Source organism: Stenella coeruleoalba, assembly GCF_951394435.1.
Source record: "Stenella coeruleoalba genome assembly, chromosome: 8".
In the NCBI taxonomy this organism is placed as follows: domain Eukaryota; kingdom Metazoa; phylum Chordata; class Mammalia; order Artiodactyla; family Delphinidae; genus Stenella; species Stenella coeruleoalba.
In genome coordinates, this window is record NC_137154.1 from 37,516,674 (window position 1) to 37,541,708 (window position 25,035).

Sequence of the window (25,035 nt, forward strand, 5' to 3'; positions counted from 1 at the left end):
GCACAGGTGTTTCTTTGCTAGAAAAATCTTAGATTGTAGGTTAGAAAAATAATTTTAAGCACATAGAAAAATGTCCAGGAGAAAATACACTAAGCACTACCTCAAGAGAATGAGATTTGGGGGTAAGGATACAGAAACATCTTCTATTATTTTATATATGTCGGTACTATTCAAACCTTAAAAATATTATACTTTTGTAATAATTTAAAAAATGGACATTAATGGTCAGTGATTTTGTATTTGTCATTCCTTTTTCACTGCTCTGTTCCCCACTTAGGTCCTCGAACCAGAAAGATATAAATCTGAGTAATAAAGGTCTTTGAATTCTAATACCTAGTGAACCTGAATTTGACATGAGGGGAGGACAAATCCAGTGAGGTATGGACATTTCTGTGATTATAACTAGCATGTAGTTGAGTCTTGTTTTTCAATCCAATCTGACAATCTTTGTCTTTTAGAGTGTTCAGTCTGTTTCAATTGCTAGTAAGTTGGGTTTAAGTCTACCATCTTGCTATTTATTTCTATGACTACAGATGAGTAAAATTTTAAATTTAAGCCAGTTTAGGGACTTCCCTGGCAGTCCAGTGGTTAAGACCCTGCAGTGGGGATGCAGGTTCAATCCCTGGTCGGGGAACTAAGATCCGGCAAGCCGTGCTGTGCGGCCAATAAATAAATAAATAAATAAATACAAGCCAGTTTATCTTATGCTTCAACCTCAGCCTACTTTCCTTTTTAAAGAAAATTCATTTTTATTTATTTATTTATTGACTGCACGCACAGCTTGTGGGATCTTAGTTCCCTGACCAAGGATCAAACCCGGGCCCACAGCAGTGAAAGCACCAACTCTTAACCATTGGACTGCCAGGGGACTGCCTTCGGCCTACTTTTGTTATCATTCATCCCAACAAACACAGCAGGTTACCAGATGGCCAGAGAGGGTGTAGGTTTTTCATGCTGTTTTGTTAGGGGGAGTGGAAAGAGCTGGATCGCGGGCTCCACCTCAACAGGTATAATTCCATGTTTGTCATAAATATTAGGGATTCTGCAAAAGACTATGAAAACAGGGCTCTGTGGTTACAAAGTTTGAATTCCAAGGTCTTTTCTGTGACTTAAATACACACCCAATCGAGGATATGGACTACAAACTAAGGCTGATCACCCCTGAACCAGGTTCTAGGCAATGCTCCAGCTCTGGACAGTTTAAGAGCTGAAAATAATTAAGACTCCCCTGGCCTCAGGAACTGGGAAAACAGCTGAGTCTTGAAGAAGCTAAATTGGGAAAGGGCAGAGGTAATGCACTGAGGACTCCCATGCAAGTTCTGACACTGGAAATAGCAAATCTAAGTTTAAAACGGGCAGCTTTCCATACGAGGGCCACTGTTGGCTCCAGATGATATGTGCACCAATAGGAAATCACTTTCTGGATTAAACCCTCAGCCTGGATGAGTGGCTTACCCTCCTAAGTTACAGGTGTTTAAGCAATCTTGCTATCCAGACTGAAGCAGATGTCACAAAGTATCCTACTCATTTTGCAGTGTTAAGTCCAAAGTAGACTAGCACTACTGATTTTATGTTTTTCCAGGAGAAACTCATTCTCCTAAGGCATGACATGCTTTCACTATACTATTGTATTTTGCAGCCCTTTGGGCTAATGGGACCCACTAGGCAGAAGAACGCCATAATGTGATTTGCTGTAAAAGAAGTACAGAATAGAATTGGAGGCAGGAATGACTGACGGGGCAGTCAAAGGAAAAACTATGCAGTGGAAGCCTGGGCTGGGGAATAAAAGCTTCCAATTTCACAAGCATCTTGTCCCATCTCAGTGACTGCAGAAACTTAGCAGTTTAGAGTAAGCTCTGACACTTACTGGGGTAAATTACTTAACATCAAAACCATTTCTAAAGGTGCTAGGAACAGTACTGGTTTATCGCAGCTCTCAATCACCAGCGGCTGCTATCATTTTCCACAATGTGAAGGTGGGGCCGTAGTAGGTCTAAACAGCTGCCAAAGTTCATTTTGAAAGGACTCCAAGGATCAAATATTTCAAATGTAAGCTGGACTTGAAAGTGAGAGCTACCTCTGGTGAAATCCCCCTTAAGTCCTTCATTCCTTATGAGACTTAATCATACACCGTAACGAAAGTCTTTATTCAGTTCCCTCTTCTATTTACCAGAATTCCACTTTAATTTGGACCTAGTTTCCAGTCTGGATTGTTCCAAAGCCTTCTAGGTTTTGGCATCCCCAACTGCTGGACTTTTAATCCAACAAAACAAACAGAACAAGCAAAATACCCTCAGAAAAACAACTCATGTGCTTAAAAGTTTCTCCAGGTCCCCCATGCCTAATGGGTAAGGTCTGAATTTCTTATCTTGGCCTTACAAAGCCATCTGAAACCTGAATTAAACTGATTTTCCCAGCCTCTTCACTTCCAACTCTCCAATCCAACAAACACTCTTGTCCCAACACGTGTGTGTGTGTGGGTCTTTCAAAGTCTTCACATCTTCATCATGCATTTCCATGTTCAACCTTCAAGGCTTAGCTAAAATGTTACTTCTTTAGTGAAGTCCACCCAATTCCCCCAATGGTTTCCTCCTTCAGGTTCCATTATATTCATCACTTAATCTTTAACAGAGCACTCAACAGAGCATTTTATTTCTTTACGTCTGCCTTTCCCAGACATACTCTTTCTTCTATTTCAAACATTTTTCTATCTGCTCCATTGCTATTGCTTATAGAGTAGTTGTGGTAATAATTCATTTGAAATGCACTTTGTAAAACTGTGAAGTGTAACACACCATTACTAAACTGATCTGAAGGAGAAATGGGACGGCTGAAGCAGAAGAATGATGTTGCTACTTTCCTTTTACTGGTTCAAAGTCTGAACAGGTTGAAAACCTGTTGTAGCCATTTTATGAAAGATAACCAGCTTGTATAATGGCTTAAAAAAATGAGTAGCCCTCGAGCAGCCCACCCAAGTAAGTACCACACATAAGGAGAATCCACAAGATGTGTTACAGTTAAAAGAGTATCTATAAAAAGTTTTACTTTTTTCTGTAATTTTTAATATAAGACATCTAAAGTCTTAGATAAACGGTGAGTTGATACTATCAGGAACAAGATATGGCACAGATTCCAAAAACAAATTTTTTTTTTTTTTTTGCATTTAGGCTTTGCAGTCACTATGCAATGATTATCAATTCGCCAAGGACCGTAACAGTCAGATACTGGAGAAAAAGAGATATGAGAAACATCTTTTATTTTTTCTAAAGAGGTGAAAATAAGTAAGATTTCTTATATCTCTCACTCATAAGATTTTTAAACTCTTAAAAATGCAATTTCTTTTCAAAGCACATGCCATCTTAAAAAAAATCTTAGCAATGTACATTTGCACTCAAAGAAAAACATGCAGCGCATTGTCCTCTGACAAAATTCTGCATAAAAACCCCACACGACTTTCTGCAAATATGTCCCCTCTTTATCTTTTAGGGACTCCAAACCACAAACATTCAGTGCAATATTTATTGTTTCTTATTTCCGTAGGAAACACAGGACCAATGATGTCTTCTGACTACAACTGTTTCTGGATGGCTGAGCAACAGTCTCCCTCTGCTTTATTTTAAAGTACTCTCTTTAGCTTGCTGATGTAAGGTACAACTAGAATTCAGCAAAACTTGAGGATCCAAGTGGAAGATGGAGGAGAAATACTTAAGGTGTACCCTGTGCCATAAACTTAGGAAAAAAAATTTACACAATAACAAAACAAAACCAAAAATCCTCAGATTTTATCAATGCACCCTTTTAAAAAGTTTTTTTTTTTAGATTCCTGAAAGCAGCTTAATGTGAATCAAAAGCAGTTCCTGAGTAACTGCTGTAAACAGTGTCTTTTTAAAATATATATATATATATATATATATATATATTTGCAACTTAGCTCATTTTGGTTCTGCCTTAATTTACCTCCCTAGCTTTTAGTTTAATCCTAGTTCCCTTCTTTTCAGTTCTCAATGTGCAAGTACAATAGCATCAGCTCCGAGTCGGCATGGTACAGATGTTTCTTGTCACTTCTGTGTGATCACCTGCATGTCTGACAGGCCAGGTTTCCAGAGTCACTGCAGGTCACAGTTCTCTCAGTCTCACAGAACCTGTGAGAGCCACGGACACTTCACGTTTTCTTCATCAGACGCCGTGACTGCCACGTGTGGAGCTTGTTGTAAGCTGTCTGGAGCATCTCCTCTATGTGACTTACCAACTGAAAAACATAGCAAGACACTTAGGCAACAATGGTAAAGGCTGGGGAAGTTACTGCTTCTGATCCAGATCTGGCAAATACTTCAGTGCTGTTCCCAAGCTCTTTTTTGTTTCTCCAATGAGGTAACATGCAAGCCCTCTGTGAAGGTGTTATCAGACACATTTTGTATAGAAAGGTAAGAGGGATGGTGGGGTATAGTAGAGGCTGGAAATTCACCTGCTTTGCCTGCACTGTATGTCTGCCCTGTCATTAATCAGCCATAGGACAACATGAAATCCTGGGTTCTAGGCTTTAGTTTCTTTTGTCAAATGAGAAAGGTGAACTAAACTGGTGATTTCTAGATATAAACATAAGCCTCTTGACTAAGATCAAGAGGGTAGCATCAACACTAACTTAGAGAAAATTTGAAAAATGCCCCACTCCCCTGAAGATTCTGAGGCAACAGGTCTGGGATGAGACCCAGTAATCTTTTGATTTTCAAAAGCTCCTCCACTTAATTCTGCTGCACAGGCAACCTTGTGAAGCACTTTTCTATGTTCTCTAGGGTCTTTTCCAGGTCTAACACTTCAGGATTTCAATGTAACTCAGCAGATTACAGAAAAATCTAAATGGTCTCAAAGCTTCACACAAGTATTATGTCATGCCTTAGGTCAGGACTACGTATCTTGAGCAGAAAACAATTTTACCCTCGTCACAGACATAACTAGAAGTCAACAGGACCACACTGATCTAAGCTGATAAAGACTCCTAAGGCAGAGTGTCTTTGGATTATCTGTTTCCTCGGAAGTGGAGAGTGTAATTTACATGGTTGGAAGTAAAAGTCTTATGAAAAGTCTGCAAGTCAATTTTGGCAGTATGGGGACAGAGACCAGGAAGTTCTAAATCCTTGTAGCATGCCAATAACTTAGATTCAATCTGAGATAGTTAAAAACAAAATAAACTCTTATTTACCACACCTGTTATCACTGTGTGTGTGTGTGTGTGTGTGCGTGTGTGTGTGCGTGCGTGCACGCACGTGCACAAGGGGGAGTGTTATGTTATTTACTTCTGTCCGGGAACTACACTGCTCCATAGGCTGCAGTGGCTCCACAGAACCAGTTAGAAGAGATGAACGCCACAGCCTCCTGTAAGGCCGCACATGGCCTCAGAATCCTGTTGACTACAGTGCTCCAGGCAGTGACAGTCAATTGAGAAGGCACATAAACTGAAATCTACTTGTCACCCTTGCTCTGCTGTGGGAAGACACTTCGAGCTTCTTTTCTGATTATAAATAACGTTGTTATATTTTAAGAAAAACCACTTAGAATGTTTAGGGAATAAAAATTTACTAAAAATATTACTGATGAAGATTTTTCAACTTTCAACTGTAAAACTTGTTTTGATTATCCTACTCACTGAAACACTGAACTCTAAGTTTGTACATACTACTTTTTTCCCTGTCACCTCTGAGAAGACCTGCATTAACACATAGAGAAACAATCTTGTGTGGTTGTTCTAGCCTTCCATTAAAAACAACGCTAAAAATCCTGGGCATAAGGTGACACTTCTTACCCACTTGCCATGCCCTGCTGTCAACCAGGGAAGCTGAAGGCAGACCATAATCCAGGAACTGTTCAGCTTACTTTCATAGAATGGCAATTCTACCTTTCTCTGCATTGCTACATTTGTACTTGCTACTCAGGTTTTCAAAATAAATACCCTTAGGAACATACATATAGGTTGTAAATCTATAAAGAAAGGCATGTAGGTGATTATTACAAATCCTGGTTAGTCATGGCCTTGAGAGAGTGGGACAGGGACACTCAGGGTACTGGTTCTATTTTTACCATGATTGGTGGGTACACAGATACTTGTTTTACTATTTAAAAGAGCAAATGTATTTTATACACTTCTGAATGTATGATACATTTTACAATTAAAAAACTATTCCTGGGACTTCCCTCGTGGTCCAGTGGTAAAGAATCCGCCTTACAATGCAGGGGACACAGGTTTGATCCATGGTCAGGGAACTAAGATCCCACATGCCACCGGGGAACTAAGCCCGTGTGCCGCAACTACAGAGCCCACGCACCACAACTAGAGAGAATCCCGCGCACCGCAAGGAAGAGCCCGCGGCGCCGCAACGAAAGATCCCGCATGCCTCAACGAAGATCCCACGTGCTGCAACTAAGACCTGATGCTGCCAAAAATAAAATAAATAAATGCTCTTAAAAAAAAAAAAAAAAAGCAGCCTTAAAAAAACCCCCAGTATTCCCAGCAACAGAAAAAAAACAACATATATACTCATTTACAGGAAAACAAAGTAAATTTCATCATTTTACTACACAGAGAAAAATATTAGGCCAAAATTAAATTGTTGCCTTACATTTGTGCTTAAATACTGTCTCCGAATTTTTTCTTGGAATGGGCAGAGTTTTGTAACTTGGAATCGTTCCAAATTACTTTTCATTTTCACTACCTAAAAAAAGATGAGAGAAATAATGAATTACAGACTCTCAAAGAACCTACAGGGATCAAGAGAAAAACACACATAAGGTTTCTTTTTCTTTCTTCTTCTTTTTTTTTTTTAAGATTAACTGGCTCCACCAGGCAGAGAAGCAATATTGAATATATTCAGATTCTTTTGGTTTATAATTCATATCCTTCCTGATGTTTTTTGTGCATGTGTATAAATGCATATGTAGAAAATATACAGTATACACTGTTTTAAAATTCCACTTGGTTTAATGGGAACATCTTTAAGTCATTAAATACTAAGTCGTCATTTAAAATGGATGTATCTTTAACCAATCCCTTTCTGGTAGATATTTAGACCATTTCTACACAGACAGTGGTAGAGAAACATCTCTATGGCTCAATATTTGCATACATTCATTCTTAATTATTTCCTTAGGTTAAGTTTCTAAATGTTGAATTTCTGGGTCAAAGCGTGTTTTAAAAAGGTAGTACTTGTAGTGGAGGAAAGGACTCTCTTCTTAGCAACTTGGCCATCACTGATCATTCTAAGTTTTTTATCCTTTTACAAATTATAGATGAAAAATGCGCTTTTTATGTAGCTTTAAAGATAATTTATTTGAACACTGAGTATGAAAATTTCCTAGGTTTATTGGGCCACTTGCATTCTTTAGTGAATCGCCTGTTAAAAATGTTTTGCCTATTATTTTAAATGGGGTATTTATCTTTCTCTTAAAGATTGTTTGTAAGAGCAATCTATATAGTAAAGCTATTACTACCTTTTTTTTAAATTGAATTATAGTTGATTTACAATGTTGTGTTAGTTTCTGGTGCATAGCAAAGTGATTCAGTTAACTTTTAAGATGCACGATTATAAGTTATGGAACTGGTCTGGATCTCAAGTTTCTTTGTATACAAAATGGGTGTCAATACCTACTCCATCAGGATGCTGTGAGGCTTAAATGAAACAATATATGCAAAGTAGTGTTTGGCACATAGTAAACATCCAATACAATTTTCCAACTTCAAGATAACACTTCACTAAGTTACACTACTACAACAGCTGGCTGTGTTTGGAATCGGTTCTGACCTTTTCTTCTAGGAATGGCGTATTAACGGGAAAGCAGGACCAGAAGTGCCGTAGAAGTTCCCCAACAGCCACATACAGGTGTTTCAATTCAGACTGAATATCATTTGGCACCATCTCTGCAAAAGAAAAAGTGGTCCATAGGATAAAAGCTATTTTCCCCTGTGTGTGGTCTCTGAAAGAATGACAACTCAGAGAATAAATGTGAATGCGCACTCTACCAATACTAAACCAGGATGTGCTATTCTGAGACAAGTTACTGATCTTGTGGCCGAAAGACTACAGAATTTAAATTTCCTTGGGGTTTTGGAGGAATTTTCAGGTTTTGCTTTAAGAGGTAGGAGAGGAAAAAAAATGTGTGACGAGCAATGTCACACATTACTAGTGTGACACAGCAACGTGCCACTGTTTGTAATATTAAAACAATACTGAAACATCAACTCTTGTCTAAATATGCTTTAGGATCTGGATGCATAAAAACAAAACAAAAATTCCAGAAATGTCCCAAAGAGAAACCAATAAAACTTAGCACTCTTCTCAAATTGCTCTTCTGAGGTTATTTAGGTAAAGGGACAGCAACACGAGGTCCAGCACATACGGTTTATGGCTTGCTGTGTCCCTCCCTGCATCAGTGCTCCTCCAGGTGACAGTGCTGTGATGGTACTACTGGCAGCACTGCTTGAGAGAACCTGAAAGAAATTAAGACAAAAAAGTGGTTTCTCTCTTTTTTGGCCATCTTTTTTACTTAACATTTCAGTTCTATAAATACATAAGTTATAGCAACCAGAGTGAACCACTTTCCATGAGGCTAGAAACACAATATGTGTAGAAACAGAATACCTACCAATCTTCCAGGAATACCAGGCAAGTCCACAGGTACTTCAAAATACACAGCTTTTGTCTAGTCAAGCCCCCCTGCCTTTTTTAAAGTATAGTTGATTTACAATATTGTGCTAGTTTCAGGTGTACAGCAGTGATTCAGTTACACATGTACATGTATATATCTATATTCTTTTTTTCATTCTTTTCCATTATAGTTTATCACAAGATACTGAATATAGCTCCCTGTGCAGTAAACTCTTATTGTTTATCTATTTTCTATATGGTAGTGTGCATCTGTTAATCCCATACTCCCAATTTATCCCTGCCCACCACCCCTCCTTCTCCTTTGGTAACCGTAAGTTTGTTTTCTATGTCTGTGAGTCTGTTTCTGTTTTGTAAATAAGTTCACTAGTACTATTTTTTTTTTTTAAAGATTGGGAGTGAGTTATTTATCTATCTATCTATCTATCTATTTATTTATTTATGGCTGTGTTGGGTCTTCGTTGCTGCATGTGGGCTTTCTCTAGTTGCCGTGAGTGGGGGCTACTCTTCATTGCTGTGCATGTGCTTCCCATTGCAGTGGTTTCTCTTGTTGTGGAGCATGGGCTCTAGGTGCATGGGCTTTAGTAGTTGTGGCACGCAGGCTTATGAGTTGTGGCGCATGGGCTTAGTTGCTCCACGGCATGTGGGATCTTCCTGGACCAGGGCTCGAACACGTGTCCCCTGCACTGGCAGGTGGATTCTTAACCACTATGCCACCAGGGAAGTCCCTGTACTATTTTTTAGATTCTACATAGAAGTGATATCATGTAATATTTGTCTTTCTCTGTCTTAGCCAAGCCCTTACTTAAGTACCAACTTAACTTATGAACTCTTAGCACTGAAGGTAAGAGTGCTAAGGTAAAACTGAGTTTAAGGAAAGAAAAAAATGACAATAAAACAAATGTTAAATCCTTAATGGCAGCTGACATAAGAAAATCCAGCAAAGCAGAAATATACCATTTGTCACTTTTCAAGAAGTGAATACACCTAGCCAAAAGGGGAAAAAACCCCACATTCCCCACTGTATCCATATCAACATTTAGGGACATAACTGATCTATCTCTTCATTGAGTGCCTAACAAGTACCAAGGGCTAGCCATGGAGAGGAACAAATCATTTGCTGAATAGCTCAAGCGCAGGTTTAGTGTGTCTCAGTGGAGTTTTTACAAGTAGAAACTTATGTGTGTATGAAAAAAATATTTAACTTGGTGTAAAGAGCACATTATAGGACAACTATGAGTCAAGGGGACATGAATGTTCACTTCATTCCTATTTCCTTTTGTTAGAAATGTTATAATGCATTGTAACCAGAAGTTTCAGTGACTGCTGAGCTTGCCGACTAGTCACTGGCTACACTCAGGTATACACATCCGAGGGCAGATGACCTCTTCATGTGTCTCAGATGATGAAATCACTTTTTTAGGGCTGTGCGGAAGAATCTAAATATTGAAGACTGACCACAGCTTAAAAAAGTTAGGTGGACCTACTTTGGCCCAAGGGCCAGATCTTGCACAAGTATAGTATCTAGAGTGATGTCCAGAAATTTGGGGAAATCTGGGAGATTTTTCCAATAAAACTGTGTATATGGAAGAAAAAATCAGCAATCACAAAACTCATTATCTTACTTTTCATCATCATCTTACCTTCAGGTATGCCAAATACCTCTTTTCTCTACCTCTTTTTCAATTTATTAAGCAGAAATATGTCTTTAAACCCCATTAAAGTATTAGTTTTACAGTTCAATGTGAATGTGCTCATAAACTCAGAAAACAGAATGGGAATTCTGTTTTTCAAACAGTACAAGTCACCTACCTGAGTTAATTTGGGTGTATAAGCTTCCATTTCTTGTCTAATACTTTGAAAAGAATTAATAATGTCCTGACTTGTTGCATACTGTAGTGACTGGATTGGAGTTGGACCATGATAGTACCTGAAGATTAGCAAAGAAGAAATTACTAATCACACAGAATAAAGGTGCTCAACATTTGCTTTCAAATATTTTAGCAGTCTCAAGACAACATTCTCCCCAAAGTAAAGAGTTAAAGATATTTCAATAATATAATTGAATTCCTGTAAGGGCAATAGGAAGAAAACAGCACAGATTGCCAAAATTTATTTTCTTGGCTTCCATCATTTAGGATCCTTTCCTGAGATGCAAAAAGTAAATTTTTAAGGAAATAAGATACTGTATTTTATGGTAACAAACTAATTAAAACTTGAGTTCTATACTTGCAGAATATATTCTGTAATGACTTGTAATATAAAACTATTCTGTCTCAAGTTAATTTAATATTAGTCACCAAACTTACCTATCTGACTTCTTGAGGTTTAGTGCAATTGTTTTTATGGAATTATTTTTTCCCAAGTCTTCATATTCAATGGACTCTTGTAACTTCGCCTATAATTATCAACACAACATTTTTTATTGTAAAGTTCTCTTACAAAAGTAATGAACATGACTGAAAAAGCAAAACTGTACAGAGGATAAAATATGAAGTCTTCCCAAAATGAGTCTCACTTCCTAGACATGACTGCTCTACAAATGGCTGAACCCATTTTTTTTCACCATCCACTTACACAGAGTACCTGTTTTCCTACACTCTGACCAAACTAAGCATTACTGAACCTTTAATATTTGAAAATTTGGTAGATGAAAATGTGTATTTTACTATTTTTCTCCCCAAATAAATATAAAAAAATAATTTTTTTACATGTGTTGCAAATACCTCTCTTCCAATTTGGTGTTTTTCAATTTTAATTATTCCCTTTATGCTTATTCTTTCTGTGGGTTAATTTTTTGCTTAAATCTTTGATCCACTTAGAATTATTTTGAAATAAGTAGTAAGGTAGGGAATCTGAGGGTTTTTTAAAATATTAAATTATTAATCAGTCCCCCTAACACCATGTGTAGAATAATGTCTTTCCCCACTTATTCTGAAATGTCATGTTTATCATATATGTATTTAATCCCTCCATGTAATAAATATTTGGGTTTACTTCTGGATTCTTTATTTTGGTTTTACTACTGTGTTTTCTCCTGGACTAGTAACAAAATGCTATATTTCTATAGCCTTATAATAAAAACACATTAATTATAAGACACATGGTGACAATCTATGTAAACATTTGGGAAAACAATTTTACAATATTTCATCCCTACAGAGCTATGGAATTCATCTGGTTAGCTCTCATCTGTAGCTTCCCAGACTAGGATCAAAACGTTTACGATATTAAATATACCTCAAAAAAGATCAATCTGAAAACAGTATTTAAACTGCCCCTATTTTAAGAGTCTGAATAGTCCTCTTGTAGTATAGGAACAGATCTGACCTCAGCATGCTATTCAGAGTAACACATCCATCAGTCCCACCTTACCTAGACTCAGCCTAAGCTTTTATTATTTTCTCAGCTCTACACCCTTGAGCCAACTTCAAAGCATACTGATGTCTTCATTACCTTTCCCATATGTCAAGCTCATTTCTACCCCTGCTGTTACCTTACCCAAGTCATGTCCCAACCTAACCTCTTATATAAATCCAAATCCTAAGCCTCTGCCAAGGCCTAGTTATTCACCTAACTTTCATGCTTAACTGAAAGCTCCATGAATATAATACTTCTGGATCTCTCATTCTATAAATCCCTTGCAGAACACACAGCAGACAACTATTGACTTGAGAAAATATCTATAGAGTCAGTTTATCATTGAATATTGTGAAAATTCACACAATGATTTTTGACAATTCTTTCACTACCAAGAATCACGAGTACTTAGTGCAATATTGCAAAGAAAAGCATCACTTCCTAGATTTCTTCTTTAGCATCTCTAACTTACATTTTAGATTCACTTTGCTTAGTTCAGAAAAGAAATATCTTACTTTGTTAATTTTAAAGGTGTATATCCCTGTAGAAACATATTAAGTAACTGAAATATATAAAATAAAAGACTCACCCATAATCCCCTTTTAAAAATCATAAACTTAATTATATCGTATTAGTCTGTTCTGTGAACTTCATCTACTTGCTCACGCTTTGGTTCCTATTGTAAATCACACAATTACTATACTTTGAATTGTTTTATAATTATTTTTTTGATTTTGTTTTACCTGTAGACACTAAATTCTTTGAGGACAAGAACCCAATCTTATTCTTTCTTGTTTCCCACCACCTAATATGGCATGTAAGGCAACTCAAAAATGCTTTCTTGAATTTAATTTTAATGAACTGAACTATCGTATGGTATATGTGAACTCTTTTTAATTCAACATATCATTAATCCTTTTAAAAAGCCATCAATTGCTGCATGCATCAATCTCCACTGTATGGATGTATCACGGATATTAGGATGGTTGCTATTTTCTCAATTATAATACTGCCATGAGTATCTGTATCTGAATCTTTGCACACATCTTTATTTTTTTTAAAAATAAATGTCCAAAGTGGAATACTATCCAGAAGTGGAATTAAGGGTATAAACCTTCAAAAATTTAATACATATTGCCTGACTGCCCTCTAAGGAAGCTTTATCATAACTTATTTTTATAACGAGGGAGGGAGGAACTTAAAAAAACTGAGGGATAGCGAAGCTTGGCAAAGTTGCAGGGAGAGAAGAAACATACAAGTAGGTAACTGTTCATATTCCCCCACAACCTCTTTTCAGTATTTAATGAAAGACATTTCCAGTTCTGAAATGCCAGGCTTTAACATGAGGGCCAATCTTATCTTTTAAAATCACATACACTAACCTTTAGTTTTTTCTTTCTGTCATAGTCTTTGTTGATACTCTTTCCCAGAAAATAAAACTGTATGTTAATATGTGTATGTGTCTACAGGTGAAGGAAAAAAATAAAAATAAAAAAATAAAACAAAACAATAAAAACAGTTAACAGACTTGAGTCCATGGAAAGCAGGCTGGCAGGCCAAAACTGAGGAAGTACTCTTTAAAATGTTCTACAATTTAAGCCAAATGCTTAACATCTTGGCCAGAAGGAACTGAGTCATCTGAACCGATCAAGGGTCAACATAAGATACTCGCAGTCAGTTACATAAGGTATCTGGAGAAATGTGAGCCGTAAATGTCCCAGACTTTTTACCCATACCCTTTTTACTGCTGGCTGAAAGCAATCTACATCTCCAGAATTTCCATCAACGCTGCTGGGCTCGCCATTTTGCTCATTTTGTGCTTCTCTGAAAACAAAGGAAAAAAAATTAATGTTGAAAACCACAGGCAGAACAACAACAAAACTCCATCTGGCTATCATGGGAAACCCAGTTACTGCATCTTAGCATGTGTACTTAACTGTTTCCTGAGACCTGCTGCCAGGACCATGGCACTGTGATGGTTAAACCTCTTGATGATGGCAGCATTACTATTCTCTCTTATGGATTTAGAATTAGAAGTAGATGGCACAGAGGAAATGCCATAGCCCTGTGAGAAACAATTTAGTAGATTAAAAATTAAAATAAACTTCTGTTTTTCTTATCTATTATGAGAGACATGTTGAGCCATAAAAACTTTCTGGATGACAGGACTTTATTAATTCTAAGCATTATCAAATACTTACAGGTAAACATTTAAAAATAAGTGACATTATACACGCAAAAAATGAAGAAATACTACTAACTGCTTTTAGTATCACAAAAATACCTTAACTGTTAAGTGCTGCATTTTTTTCCTAAAGAGCAATTTTGGATCTAGATTAAAATACTAGTTAGTGGGACGTTGGGCTGTAAGTCAGTACACTTAGTTAAAACTCACAGGGGCTACGAAAGAAGAAGTGGTCACTCCCACCGGGGTGGGGTATAGGGAGGGTAGGGTAGGTTCAAAAAAGCTTCACGGAGCACCATAAGATGAATAGGTGCTTGCAAGGCAAAAACGGAGACATTTCAGGAAGAGGAAACTAAACAAAGGTATAGAAGTAATGTAATACATATTGTGCCATGGGTTTGTATGTTGTTTGGTATACCTGGAATGAAGGGTGGGCCAGGGATTGGTGGGACATAAGGTTAAAGAGGTATGAGAAAGATCGTAAAAACTCATATGCCATTCATTCATTTATCAAATAATTACTGAGTGCCTAATACCTCCTATGTGATGGGGATAGGCCAGTAATAAGAACAGTCAGCCTCATGGAACTTACAGTCTACTGAAAGAAGACTGACAACTGACAAGTAAAACAAGGTAAAAATAAGACCACTTTTGAAAGTGACAGATGCTATGAAGAAAATAAAGAAAAGAAATGGAGAAAATAAAGACACAGTGTAGTGACTGGAATGGGAGGAGATACTTTAGATAGGGAGGTTAGGGAAGGTCTCACTGAAGAAGTAACATTAGAACACATGTCCAAAAGATGGGTAGAAGCTAGTTAGGTAGAAGAGCAGGAAGAACGAACAGCAAGTGCAAAGGCCCTGAGGTAGAAAAAGCTTGATATGGACCTTAAAGAAGGCAATTATGTTTGGAGCACGAATCGAGTGGAAACAGCCCCAACTGAGGGAGAAGTAGGCAGAGGCCAAATCAAGAAGAGCACGGTAGGAGTTTTGATTTTATTCTAAGTTCAATGAGAAACCACTGAAGAGTTTTACATAAGGGGGGCATTATGATCTGATTTGTAACTCTGACTGCTAGGGAAGAATAAACTATAGGGAATAAACGTTGAAATAAGAAGATCAATTAGGAGGTTAATGCAAGCCATGAAGCAACGGTACCCTAAAAGCAAGAGGGTGTAAATGTCTACGGAGACAGAGGAGATATAGACAGATCAGAGATGTGTTGTTGAGTGCTTGTTGATCAATTGAATGTTGGAGGTGAAGAAAGGGGAGGAATCAAGGAGACTCCTAGGTTTTGGCTTGAGTAACTGAGTCCATGGTAATGGTTTTGTTTTTTTTAAACTGACATACGGATGACCCAGGAAGAAATAGGTTTTTGAGAATGGGAATCAAAGGTTCTATTTTGGACATGTTATGTTGAAGGGTGTCTGTGAACTACCTAAGTGAAGATATCAAGTAGGGAGTTGGATATATGATTTTGGAGTTCTGGGGTTAGACAGACCAGGACTAACTGGGAGTCATCATTACATAATTAGAATTTGAAGCAATGGAATGGAAAGATGTATTTACAAGGAGGCTCAAGTCTGTATCCTGGGACAGAACTACTAGAGGATGACAGGGGAAAAAGAGGCATTAAAGGAACAACTGAATCAACCAACATTTTAATTAAAAGGATTGGATATATAAATTTTTATATATTCTTACAAGGGAACACTAGTTGCAAGTCTGTACCCTTAAACAACATCTCTCCAATTTTGCTACCCCTCCCCAAGGTCAGAACTATTAACCTCATTTACAAGAAAACTTAGAAAAATGTTTATAAACTACAGTTTAAGCCAGGTAAGTCTATGTACTTAACAACTGTGTGGTATGTTTAGCTCAGATTGATAGTGATAACAGGAAAAGTGAAGAAAGGTATGCACAACATACCACCATTTTTATTAAAAAAAAATTAAATTCCCCCTCCATCATATTAAGCTGTATCTTTTAAAAAAAATATTTAAATTTTAATTTAATTTTATTTTATTTTTGGCCACGCTGCGCAGCATGTGGAATCTTAGTTCCCCGACCAGGGATAGAACCCATGCCCCCTGCGTTGGAAGCGCGGAGTCTCAACCACTGGACCGCCAGGGAAGTCCCTTAAGCTGTATCTTAAGCTTCATTTTCTCCAGGTGATTAAAGAAGGCCACATTTGTAACGTGTTGAGATTCACCAAGGAAGTGACTGAATGCTGAGAATTTTCAAGAAAACAACTGAATTTCATTAGGGAAATGACTCACTGGGACATCAAGGATTACTTTCTGTTAATTTAATAATTTAGACTATAGGACACAATTTTAACATTGGTTTTCTCACCAGGTGCATGCATACACCAAGAGGAAAAAGGGGGGGGGAAGGAAGGAATGAGCATGTTTATATGGCCAACAGAATAGTAGCCAAAGGAAGGGCAAGAAAATTAAAAGGTAACAGTGTCAAGAGAATACCTGAGGAAAGCAGGTTCCTTCCTAGCCTAGAAGATAGAGGCAGGGATAGAATTAGCCTTGATCAGAAGGGATCACCTATTTCTCCGTGATTGGATAAACTTCTCAGTCTGGAGTCACGATGCTGAGGTAGGTGCTCATACTTGATGGTCTAGCTGTTGAAACATATTGGGGCTAATATAGGGTAAGGGTCATGACTGTGCTCAAGATCTGGCAAATAGTGGGCAACCAACAATGTTAACTTTTCCCTGTATAATAATATTTAGGCACATTTATTTAGATTAATGTTAGATACAGCATAAAAAACATCGTGTTAAACCTTCATTAATACCTAGGCAACTGTTGATGGGGGAGCTAGAAAATTCTTTTAAAAAATGTTTTACCAATTCATATGGAAATTTCAGTTCTCCAAGGCAATCTTAATAATAAACAGTGCTCTTGAAAAGCACTTTTGATAAACCACTCCAAATAACAGTATTTTGTTTGTTTTACCTTCTAACAAGTTAGAATATCTATACTCAAGGCAATTTTAAAATTATACAAATGTTGAAGACTAGGAAAAGACTGTTTTCTCTCGTAAATCCTTTTACTACTACTTACCTCATCTAATGGTTTATCTTCCAAAGCTGTCAAATCAAGTAGTGGGTTTTTCACTCCCAATGAAACCATTGTTTTTAACCCTAGAAAATCAATGAAACAAAAAGTGATTAAGTTTTCCTTTCTCAGAAATAAAAAAAATCACTAATAGCATTAATGACGAGAGCAGCAAATTAAATGCTAGAGTGTGTTTCTGCCCATGGACGACGCCGAGTAAGCATCGTTGACGTCTCCCCGCCCCCTCCACTGCCGTCATGTCTAAGTCAGAGTCACCCAAAGAGCCCGAACAGCTGCGGAAGCTCTTCATTGGAGGTTTGAGCTTTGAAACAACCAATGCGAGTCTGAGGAGCCATTGTGAGCAGCGGGGAGTGCTCACAGACTGTGTGGTAACGAGGGATCCAAACACCAGGTGCTCCAGAGGCTTCGGGTTTGTCACATATGCCACTGTGGAGGAGGTGGATGCGGCCATGAATGCAAGGCCACACAAGGTGGATAGAAGAGTGGTGGAACCAAAGAGGGCCGTCTCAAGAGAAGATTCTCAAAGACCTGGTACCCACTTAACTGTGAAAAACATTTTTGTTGGTGGCATTCAGAAATATCACACAGTGAACGGCCACAACTGTGAAGTAAGGAAAGCCCTATCTAAGCGAGAGATGGCTGGTGCTTCATCCAGCCAAAGAGGTCGAAGTGGTTCTGGAAATTTTGGCGGTGGTCGTGGAGGGGGTTTTGGTGGGAATGGCAACTTTGGTCGTGGAGGAAACTTCAGTGGTCGAGGTGGCTTTGGTGGCATCCGCGGTGGTGGGGGATATGGTGGCAGTGGGGATGGCTGTAATGGATTTGGTAATGATGGAAGCAGTTTTGGAGGCAGTGGAAGCTACAATGATTTTGGCAGTTGCAACAATCAATCTTCAAATTTTGGACCCATGAAAGGAGGAAACTTTGGAGGCAGTAGTTCTGGCCCCTACGGTGGTGGAGGCCAATACTTTGCCAAACCCCGAAACCAAGGTGGTTCCAGCAGCAGCAGTAGCTACGGCAGTGGCAGAAGGTTTTGATTACTGCCAGGAAACAAAGCTTAGCGGGAGAGGAGAGCCAGAGAAGTGACAGGGAAGCTACAGGTTACAACAGATTTGTGAACTCTGCCAAGCACAGTGGTGGCAGGGCCTAGCTGCTATAAAGAAGACATGTTTTAGACAATACTCATGTGTATGTGCAAAAAAACTCGAGGACTGTATTTGTGACTAATTGTGTAACAGGTTATTTTAGTTTCTGTTCTGTGTAAAGTGTAAAGCATTCCAACAAAGGGTTTTAATATAGATTTTTTTTTTGCACCCATGCTGTTGATTGCTAAATGTAACAGTCTGATCATGATGCTGAATAAATGTCTTTTTAAAATAAATAAATAAATAAATGTGTGTCAAGGATAAACAGTTACCTTTTTCATCTATTTTGGCACATTCTGCAAAGAGGTCCTTTGACCCAGTATTCAGCCGGTCCCTGTGAAAATAATGGGACTGAAAGAAACGTGTCCAGAACTCCTTTTCTGTCATGTTGTGGGGAACATTTTCTGCATATTTCATTTTTACTGTGAAAAAAACCCGTAATAGTTACATAGTGAATTTCCAATTCTTAAAACCCCTCAAATTAGTTTCAAAATAGACTAACAGCAAACCTAGATTATGAAAGTATTCAACTTTACAAACTGTATGTAATAATTGTAAATATAAAATATAACTTGAGAGATTAGGTGAGGCACTACCTTTATGAATCTTAACAAATTACAAACAAAACCTTATATTGAATATTTATTTATTTGGCTGTGCCAGGTCTTATTTGAGGCATGCAGGATCGTCGTTGCAGCATGCAGGCTCTAGTTCCCTGACCAGGGATCGAACCTGGGCCCCCTGCATTAGGCGTGCGGAGTCTTAACCAATGGACCGCGAGGGAAGTCCCACAAAACCTTATTTTGTACCAAGAAAATTAACGAGTTTCAAAGTTTTACTGGAAACACCAAGCTTTTTGGAGTGAGACTTGAATCTGCTTATTTGATCACTTACATATGGACACTTTTAATCCAAGGCATCATGTTAGGTGCTGGGGAAATAAATAAAGATCTCCATAACCCACTGGACTATCAGTTCAGCACTCCAGATGCTTACACATTGTTCAATAAGTAAAGAGATTAAGAGGTTTAGGTCTCTTAAGCTGGAGAGCCTAAGTTTAAAATTCTAGGTCTGCCACTTACTGTCTGTGTGATGCTGGACAAATTACTTAATCTTTCTTTATCTTGGCTTCCTCATCTGTAATGTGGGGGTAATGATAGTACCTACTTCATAGGTACTATCTGTGATGATTAAATGAGTTAATATACATAAAGGCCTTAGAATGGTGTCTGGCACACAGTAAACACTACATAATTATGTTATTATCAGAAAGATAAGAAAATAATTACATTATAATGTGGTAAGACACAGAGCCCTATCGAAGGAATGGGGAGGGGGCTTATATCTGCCTAAGATAGTCAGATTTTACAGAAGTGGCAATGAAGTGATGCTTGAGCTGAGTCCTGTGGGAGAGAGATGTTTCCTAAGGACTAAAGGGGCAGGAGTGAGGAATTATAAAGAGAGAATAGTGTATAGCTTGAGAGCTTTGTTTAGTTAGAAGAATGACTGAAGCAGCTGCTCTCAACCTTGGCTGCACATCGTAAATCACTAGAGCTAGAATCAAAACATTTATACTTTTAGGATGATTTCTGCAAGGGAGGCAGAATGAAGGATGATCTGAGTTAGTGCTGTAGAGACTCATTTATTGATGCCTCTGGAGCATGTCATCTTACTCATGTATGTTAAAGGGTATATAAAGTTTAGGAACTTCCCTGGTGGTCCAGTGGTAAAGAATCCATCTTCCAATGCAGGGGACGCAGGTTCGATCCCTGGTCGGGGAACTAAGATCCTACATGCTGCGGGGCAACTAAGCCCGCGTGCTGCAACTACTGAGCCCGCACACCTCAACTAGAGAGCCCGTGTGCCGCAAACTACAGGGCCCACACACTCTGGAGCCCATGTGCTCTGGAGCCTGCACACCACAACTAGAGAGAGAAAAATCAGCAGGCCACAACTAGAGAGAAGCCTGCATGCTGCAACGAAGAGCCCATGCACCGCAACTAAGACCCAATGCAGCCAAAAATAAATATATACATAAAAAAGAAAAAATAACTTAAATATTAAAGAAAAAAAGTTTAAGAACCACCAATGGAAAGAATGAGAAAGTCATCATACCAATGGATTGATGACAGCACATTATATGCTAAGCCATTAGTATCTACCACATGTCAGGCACTGGATAACGTACTTTACATATTTTATAGCACTTCATCAGGAATAAAGGTAAAGCCTTTTGCTTTTCAATGATACATTACTGAATTCATCCAAACAAATATTTTAACTATCTGAAAGAACTGATTCTTCTTACCTGCTGGATAGGTCCTAAATATGGACTCAATGATATCAGTCGTTAAATTGTATCTCAGACCATTACATCCATCTGTTTGGGGTCGGACATCAGCCTAAAATAAAGACCACCTATATATCTGTATTTGTTAGAATATTGGGGGAAGATGTCTAAGAACCCAATGAACACTGGACAAAGGTGGAAAAATAGACTCTCTGAATGAAATACAGACAGAGATAAGTCCCTCACCTATACTTCTGGCATAGAGACAGGGCTCACAGAAGCCTGACCTGGTTTCACATAATTTTAGTGAACTGTAAAATCTGCTTTTTGAAAATACAACATGGTCAAACAGGCACATTTAAGTGTGGCCAAAGGCAGATATCTAGTGGAGATTTAACATAAAACTTATACAGTTACCAAATATTTAACTATTTGGTTACTAAGTAGTTAAATATTATCTGATTGGTTTCTTTAGAAGGCCTTATTAATTCAATTCACTGCTAAGCACTCAGAAAGATGCCAAACACGTAACTGCTACTCAAATTTTTGTTAAATGTATAAATACTGCTTTGGTTTTACCGTCACTTTCTAATTCCACACATAAGGTAGTCTCAATTTTCCTCTTAAGATACATTTTACAAATCTTACTTTTTTATAACCTGGTGGTCATTATACGTTTAAACTTTGCATTGTAAGTAAAATATTGCAATCATTAAAAAAAGGTAGCTGAAAGCCCTAAATTTAAAAGTAATAGGGGAAGTAAGCATTAGTCCAGTTGCTATAAGATTCTTTTTCAAAAGTCCATTTGATTTCCAGCATACTAGGGTCAAGTCCATAAAACTAAGAAAATATAACTGGCAAAAAATATATAAATTAAAAAAGACACTGTATGTATTTTAAAAATTATTTTAGAAGAATACCATAGATACTGAAGTATCCACTAATTTACTTGAAGAAAATGCTAAATTTTACAAAAGAAGTGGCATCGTTAACACATATACCACGGTTTTTTCCCTTTAGAAATCTAGAAGGGTCACATACCAGAAATGCTGCAGAAATGCCAACATCCTGCTTATGATTAGATGTGGAAGAACTCTCTGTTGCATTCACATTTAAACGATTGGCCCAGAATTCCTCAGCACTGATCACCTGACTCACAACAAGGTCTTTATAAAGCTGAAACAAAACAGGATCTTCTTGCAGCATTCTGGTGATAGAATATATCGAACATATTGAACTTTTAGAATAAAACACCATTTAGGTAACATTCAAAAAAGACTTTAGCCACATGAAACACCCAACTTTCATTTTGTGATGACTGAGCGGCAGAGGTCATTTAGTTCATTTGTAATTAAAAGCAAAAAAACATTTTTGGAGGAACAAATGTAAGTGCAGATAAACAGAAGTCAGTCTGAAGAAGCAAAGGCTAAACTCTTTGAAGGCATGGATTTGGTCTTATTCATCCCTATATTCCAGTGATACAAAGGCTGTATTTGTACTGTACTGTATTCTTTCACAAAAAGGTGAATGGGGAAGAGAGATTTTCTAGCAACTAGTTTTTCATGGTGATAAGCACCTGCAGCCATAAGCACAGAAAGACAATTCATCTTACCAGAAATTCTCATTATTTTAGAATGTTTGCTCAACTTTTTTACAGTATGACTACTTTCAGGTTTCTTATTCACATACACATTTCTAATGGTTTAGTATCTTCTCTGTGACAGAGAACTAGAGAATTAAAGGACCTTATTAGCACCTTCGAATCGCAGTTCTGTTCCTAATCAGATGTTAGGTTTGAGGCAGTTCGTCTGAGTTTATCTCATCTGCCGAAAGCCAAAGCTAGTAAGATGCTAAAGTTAATAACCAAACACAGAGGTAAAGATAACGAAGCCCATATTTTCCTAAACTACACTGTCAAAGCACAAGGGTGAGAAATAAACTATTACTTGACTGGTGAGAACCTAGCATCTCTTTAAAAGGCTGTTCTTTTCCTCCTTCACCTGTTTTTCTCTTCCAGTTCTTTATTTGCTTTCCTCTTGAATTTGGGCAGCAGCTGCTGAAGAAGGTCTTTCACTGCATCTCGCTCTTTCACTGCTGTGCTTTCATTGGAAAAATGGAAGTTAGTTGTGTCCCCTGCATGCAGGACCAGCTGAAGTTGAATTTTAGCTTTTCCTTCTGGACTGATTTTCTGGCCTAAAAAGAAGCATGAGGCTAGTTAGATAAGGACACTCACACTGTGGAAAGTCATACAATAAGTTACTTCTCTCAAGACTCAGGCTTCCTTTGGGCTTTAGTTGCCCTATTCCAATCTTGATGCTTCAGCAGAAATGTACAATTCTCAAATAATCCCATATAACCAGAGCATGGTTCAACAAATTCGCTGCTAGCACTTGGCTTCCTTCTTCAGTATCCTTTTTGTGTGGCACTTCTCACCCACTGCTTCCACCTACGGATACTAAAGGGCTTTGGTTTCCACTCAACTGGGCAGCTTTCTTAAAAGCTTTCTAAACAGCCAACCCAGAGTCCTGAATCCACCCTGAATAGCTGCTTCCAACTGACAATATCATTAATAAAAATGATTTGTCACGATTCAAAAAACTCCAAAACATAGCCCATGGCCTAATTACTAATTGCGAAGGAAAATACATAATTTTACATTTGAGAGATCAGGTGTCAGCACTTTAACCAAGTGACCAAACTTAGCCTCATTAAAAATGGAACAACCTGACACTATGGGCTTTCTGAGGTGACAGAATAGCAACACCACCACTTATGTGTTGTTCTTGCTGAAAATGTCTAACTTGAGTATAATCAAGCCTGTAGACCTGACTTTTATAAGAAATACAGGTATACAGGAAAAAAATGAAACAAAACCTTGAGGAGACCATCAGACTGTGTGATATTCTACAAGCCCATACTCTTAAAGAACAGACAAAAGAGGCTACAACTACATACATGAACCTAGACTAGGTATTGGTTAAAAAAAAAAAAAAAAATCACAGGTATAAAAAACTTTGGACAACTGGGGAAATGCAACAATGGTCTGGATATTTATTAAAATTTTCTTGGTGTCATAAAATTATAAGCAGTCAAAGTGTACACTCACATAAAAAAGCAAATATGGCAAAATTACTAATATTTAGATGGTATACAATATACACGTATACATTGTACTATTCTTTAAACTCTTCTGTAACTTTGAAGATTTTCATACTAATTTGGAGCTGGAAATGTCAAAATATACCTACATAATAGAGATCTTGTATTCTTAAAAAGTGGGCCTCGTGACTTGTCTTCTTCATAAGGGAAACAGATGAAGGGGCTTTGTCTCACTAAATGGGTGACTAATGGTAGTGTGAACACATTACCTAGAGCTCTCTGCCCCAAGCAACCTACTAACACTTAAATAAACAGGAACTTTTTCAATGAAAATGCTGCTTCCAAACCAACAGTTTAGATGAAATACCTTACTGCCAAAAAGAGCAATATGAAGCAATTTACACTGTCAGCCAGCCTGTTCCATTATCCCATACCTCCAAAACAAACTATCACTCCTCTCTACTATCTCTTCTCAGTCACTGCTTTATTCTTGCTCTATCTTAGCTCGTGCCTCTGAGAGGCCTACTTTTGAAGTTTTTTAACTATCTAACTGCTAATTTTCACCTTAGTAATGTATTATTGACAACTTTCAATGGCTTCTTTCAGAAATGAGCATTCTTTCAAATATTCAGCTTAAAATGAAAACTGATCTGGTGCAGATCTAAATTTGGGTATGTGCTCTCCTCCCCAACAGCTGAGAAGAATTGTTGAAATACAGAAGATAGGCATATTCTTTTTTTTGTGGCCTCTCCCGTTGCGGAGCGCAGGCTCAGCGGCCATGGCTCACGGGCCCAGCCGCTCCGCGGCATGTGGCATCCTCCCGGACCAGAGCACGAACCCGTGTCCCCTGCATCGGCAGGCGGACTCTCAACCACTGCGCCACCAGGGAAGCCCAAGGCATATTCTTTATTGCATGCTGTAAGTATCATATTGAGTATGTGTTTTGCAAAGGTATAAGGCTAGCTTCCCGTTTAAGAGAAATGCTAATACAGGCAGTTCCTAATTTATGAGTCTATTGTAGAACAGATGTTAGTTTGTTAAGACTACTATTAGAAACTTGGTGAGGCATTTCTCCACAGAAACAAAGGTTTGAAAGGAAGTAGTGTTACCAGGAGAGTGGACAAAGACCAGATAGCTTAGGCAGTACTGAATTACGATGAATTTTAAACAGTATTTCCTTTTGAAAATTAAGATTCTCAGTTATTTCAGTG

The 25,035-nt window shown here is 37.9% G+C and overlaps 2 protein-coding genes across 2 annotated transcripts in view; one reads left to right on the top strand and one right to left on the bottom strand.

Annotated features, from left to right (window-relative positions):
- Positions 1-1,709: 1,709 nt before the first annotated feature.
- GTF2H1 (general transcription factor IIH subunit 1) overlaps positions 1,710-25,035 on the bottom strand; it is a 33,705-nt gene continuing 10,379 nt past the window's right edge. The window contains exons 3-15 of the mRNA XM_079929034.1: positions 22,726-22,918; positions 21,767-21,932; positions 20,744-20,837; positions 18,708-18,857; positions 17,279-17,358; positions 13,952-14,079; positions 13,751-13,838; positions 10,964-11,052; positions 10,467-10,584; positions 8,389-8,479; positions 7,794-7,909; positions 6,615-6,707; positions 1,710-4,249 (exon numbers count right to left, since the gene is read on the bottom strand). Of these exons, the coding sequence (XP_079785160.1) occupies positions 4,163-4,249; positions 6,615-6,707; positions 7,794-7,909; positions 8,389-8,479; positions 10,467-10,584; positions 10,964-11,052; positions 13,751-13,838; positions 13,952-14,079; positions 17,279-17,358; positions 18,708-18,857; positions 20,744-20,837; positions 21,767-21,932; positions 22,726-22,918 (1,493 nt within the window). The 3' untranslated portion in view covers positions 1,710-4,162. The remainder of the gene's footprint in view (positions 4,250-6,614; positions 6,708-7,793; positions 7,910-8,388; positions 8,480-10,466; positions 10,585-10,963; positions 11,053-13,750; positions 13,839-13,951; positions 14,080-17,278; positions 17,359-18,707; positions 18,858-20,743; positions 20,838-21,766; positions 21,933-22,725; positions 22,919-25,035) is intronic.
- On the top strand, positions 17,530-18,691 carry LOC307190118 (heterogeneous nuclear ribonucleoprotein A1-like; the record flags this gene model as incomplete). The annotated part of the gene is made up of 1 exon (XM_079929035.1): positions 17,530-18,691. The coding sequence occupies one exon, from the start codon at positions 17,530-17,532 to the stop codon at positions 18,325-18,327; it is 798 nt and encodes a 265-aa protein (XP_079785161.1). The 3' UTR covers positions 18,328-18,691.